Source organism: Cydia fagiglandana, chromosome 12 (assembly GCF_963556715.1).
Source record: "Cydia fagiglandana chromosome 12, ilCydFagi1.1, whole genome shotgun sequence".
NCBI classification, from domain to species: Eukaryota; Metazoa; Arthropoda; class Insecta; order Lepidoptera; family Tortricidae; genus Cydia; species Cydia fagiglandana.
In genome coordinates, this window is record NC_085943.1 from 1,718,395 (window position 1) to 1,722,737 (window position 4,343).

General features: G+C 40.7%; 1 protein-coding gene across 1 annotated transcript; it reads right to left on the reverse strand.

The window, feature by feature from the left end:
- Positions 1-1,854: 1,854 nt before the first annotated feature.
- LOC134669308 (uncharacterized) lies at positions 1,855-2,835 on the reverse strand. Its single transcript, XM_063526814.1, has one exon. The coding sequence runs from the start codon at positions 2,833-2,835 to the stop codon at positions 1,855-1,857; it is 981 nt and encodes a 326-aa protein (XP_063382884.1).
- Positions 2,836-4,343: the final 1,508 nt, after the last annotated feature.

The window sequence follows — 4,343 nt, forward strand, 5'->3', positions numbered from 1 at the left end:
GTCTGTAGTTAGTGGGTAGATCTTTTGGGCCGGATTTGTGAATCGGGGAGACTATAGCTAACTTCCAGCAGTCAGGGAAGTATCCTTTTTCTAGACTAAGGTTGCAGAGACAGACAAAAGGCTCAAGGATTACCTCTTTTATTTCCTTAATTAGTAAAGGTTTAATGCCATCGTATCCAGGAGCTCTGTCAGACTTAAGTTGCCTAATAAGGCTATCTACCTCAAAAATATCGGTTGGCTGCATGAAAAATGAGTGTGGGGTGCTATGTGAGCGAACAAACTTGTCAGCTAGACTATGTTGAGATTCCGCGAGTTTGAACAATATCTGATCAGCTAAATTACTACCTACCGTTGTAAAGTGAGTATTACACAAATCAAGGGATTCTTGAGCGGAGTTTCCAGATTTGGTTAAGTGGGTGGCATCGTTTATATTGTTTGAAAATTGGCATATAGTCTTAATTGTTTTCCATAATTTTTTAGGTTTATCTCTATTTTCTTGTATTTGCTTGTTCTGAAATTCGATTTTTAAATTATATAATAAGTTGTTACAGAAGTTTCTGTAGCGGGTGTATATTTTATGTGTGATCGGATTGTTAGGAGAGGCTCTTGAGTCCCTATGGAGTTTATCTCTGTGTTTTAAGCACCTAATTACCCCAGGTGTTACCCAAGGCTTAATATTGAATTTAGCACGGCTAAGTTTTATCTTTTTCGTGTTATTTTTAATTGCAGAGCATATGATAGTGTTGAAGTAGTTAGCTGCAGTGTTAACATCGCTACTATTAGAAATAGGACTCCAGTCGACCTCCGACAGCTCTTGAGCGATTAATTTGTAGTCCGTTTTTAGCACCCAGCGATTTCTGTTATGAGAATTTTGTGTAGGACACTTGAGGCCAGCCATAACAATATCATGATCAGTTACGGAGCATTTACAAACAATACCTATCGAATCAACCGCGGCCTTAATAAAAATATGGTCCAGACACGCATTGTCCCTCGTGGGTTTAGTAATCGCAGGTAAAAACCCGTAGGCCGACATAAGGTTCAGATAATCTGGTAGGTTATGATGGGAGGGCATAGCGTTATCGGAGATGTCAATATTTAAATCGCCAGCTATGATAATTTGGCGTGAGTTTGTAATATTGAGAAAAGCGTCTAAGGAGTTCAAAAATAAGCTTGAATCAGAAAAGGAAGGAGACCGGTAAACGCCAAAAACTGAAGTTTGGCCCTCGATATTTAAAGCAAGACAGTTTGCGTCGTCGATAGGTGGTTCGGTGCAGGTTACCGATAGACGGTTGTTTACATACGCAACGACTCCACCACTTTTATTTATTACCCTTGTAGTATGGAACATTTGGTAGTTAGGAAGTAAATCTATAACCGTAGAATCATTTAACCAACATTCGGTAAGAATGATAATGTCGAACTCAATATTTATTCTATTTAATGTCACAAAGAAGGAATCGAAGTTACGTTGGAGACTTCTTATGTTTAGGGCTGCCAATTTAAAACTATAATTAGGGGTGAGATACTGTTGACAGTTTTCAAGGACTTCGAGTGCGTGACAATCAATAGCCAGGTCGTTGTCCAGAACATTGTCTAACTCAAGTAACGCCATCTATGGAGTTTAAATAGAAACGAAAAACAAAAATAATGAAATACCATACAGACATCGCTCCTAAGTAGCTTACCTGGATTTTACTCGCTGCTCCTTGTTTTAGTGTGGTGTAAAATTTGTGAAGTGTATATGAAGTGTATAAATATATAACATGATTAAGAGAAGAACATATGAAAAATAACATTAGAAGTGAGTAATAGTAAATAAAATAGCGCAAAAATGTTGTAAGAAGGTGGAAGTCAGGGATATTCAAGCTGCATATTTTCTGCTTCTGACCAGGAGACATCCTGGGACTTCTCGGCAGCGGAGCTCGTGTGGCAACCAAAACATCGGTCAAGGTCTGCGACGCGACGAATCCGGATCGCAGCATTGCCTTCTTGCTTTCTAATAAATATGGAACCGTGTTTGGTCCAGCAGAATTTGTACCCGGATTGTCTAGATCGGGTACGGGCGGCACGAAATAACAGCCGGTTAGACTTTGTAAGCCTTTCATTGAAGAAAAGCTTTTGTGGAGGACCAGCTACCTGGATGTCAGCGGACGTTATGTTGTGTCTAGATTTGCCAGCTTGTAGAAATGCGTTGCGTTTGGTACGTCGTAGCAGGCGAACTACCAGAGGCCGAGGTCTGGTATTGCCCGAATCGTGTGAGTCGTTGGGTTTACGGCGGAAGCCAACTCTGGTCACGGAATCTACGTCCTCTTCTTTCAGAGCTAATCCAATCTTTGCTGCAACACATAACGCTAGATGCACCGGATTTTCTTGGGGTGATTCATTGACACCCATAATCTCGATCTCGTTTTGGGTAGAAATTTGCTCCTGGTTGTTGAGTTGCTCTTCAAGCTCACTGACTCTCTGTTGAAGAAAGTGATTAACAAGTTTCTGCTCTTCCAGCAGTTTAATTTTAGTTTCAGCCGTTGTTAGCCTGTTTTCGAACAGAGCTAGTTTATCCGTGCACTTTGTGACGGTCTCAGAGAGCTTGGTTAGCTGTGTGTTTAAGTCATTACGCAATAGCTTTATTTCCGAAGTGAGCCGTGCGATGACGTCGATGTCAGTACTCTCAGTAATTGGCGGATTATGTGGCACTAGGGTGAAGCAATTAGAGTTGAAAGATACATTTTCTTTACCAGTGTCGGCAGTGCAAGATCGGGGGGAACTGACGGATGGAGTGTTGGATGAGGTAGATTTATTCGCCGGGCTCATCGATTTCTTTTGTTTGTTCATAGTGGGTGGCTTGACCGATTTAACGCAGCAAAAGCGGCACTTCCAGCTCATGCGGTTTTCGATTGTCATCAAGGAATAACGCTTGTAAGCTACTCCCATTTCTTCCAAACATTCCAGACAGAACCGAACATTGCAACCCGAGCACTCTAAAAACTTCCTGGGGGCTGCTTTACCGCCACATTTCCCACATGAAGGCTGCATTTTGTTGAATTTGTAGACGTAAATTTAGAATAAAAGAATTAGATTATTAAATAAAAATATTTTCGGAGAAAATAAAATATTTGACGTTGACGTTAGCAGCTACAAAATGGAAGCGCTATTTAATTGCTTGTACATTACTAAATTAAACTTGGAGGCCTATTCCGATAGTGCAGTCAAGTGTAAAAATATGGGTGCATATATTATTAACCTTTCAAAAATATGTTCCGTAGTTCTTAAATTACTGACATAAGAGATATGGGACATGTCGTGACTACTTTAAAAAAAACCGGCCAAGTGCGAGTCGGACTCGCGTTTCTAGGGTTCCGTACATAAGTCCGACTTACGCCTGACTACACATTTTTAATAGGTTTTCCTGTCATCTATAGGTAAAGAACTATTTTGTGTTTTTTTTTCAAAATTTTAGACCCAGTAGTTTCGGAGATAAAGGGGGGGAATGGTCTTTTTTTGGCTATTTTCTTCAATAATTTCGAACCTATGTATTTTAAAATTATAAAAAAAACATGTCCATCTTTGGGTCACTTATTTACATATGTGTACCAAATTTCAACTTAATTGGTCCAGTAGTTTCCGAGAAAATAGGCTGTGACACTAGCTTATCGGTGAAGGAAAATATCGCCTCTAGTAAACCATAGACGTAACTTAAACTGTTTTTTGACAAGTTTTCACAGACAGTAAAATATGACATTGATGCATCAAGGCGGTTTGTTAACAAGGGTCTATCGGGAAAAGCGAACATCGAAATTTTGTTATGTGCCTCTTTGTCGCTCGAATAATTATGCAAGCCACTTGTCCCACCGCCGACGATGAGCGAAGCGAGTAGAACGATAAACTAGAAACGAGTGGGCGAGCGGCGAGAAGCGAGTGTTAGCTCCAATAGTTTTGTCACTCGGCTATAGGCGTGTTCGAGTGCGACGGGCTATTACTCGCGTCACTCGCTGGGGCGGTGCAGCGTAGCCGAACACGCAGACTGATTGGTCTCGCTGCTTGAGTTCTAACTACGAAACGAGCATCGCCGAGCGAGTACCGCTGAGCTAGTTTTATCTTATTGCGGCGACAAACTAGTAGAGCGAGTGTTCTCGCCGGCAGTGTGAACAGCCAGAGCGAATGTCAATGTCGTATTAAATTAAGTCCAAAACCTTTAACATTTCTTAAATCAGAATCAGCCTCCTTGATTGCTACGATACATATGCATCTCACGCGCACTAATTGGGGAAATTTAATTTGTTCTATAACAAATTAAATTGAAATGTCAAAATCTGTAGGTAATAAGGTGCAGTAATGTCGAC

What these genes read in the sequence shown, in the direction of transcription:
- LOC134669308 (XM_063526814.1), bottom strand. Translation starts at nt 2,835, where the DNA reads ATGAACAAACAAAAGAAATCGATGAGCCCGGCGAATAAATCTACCTCA.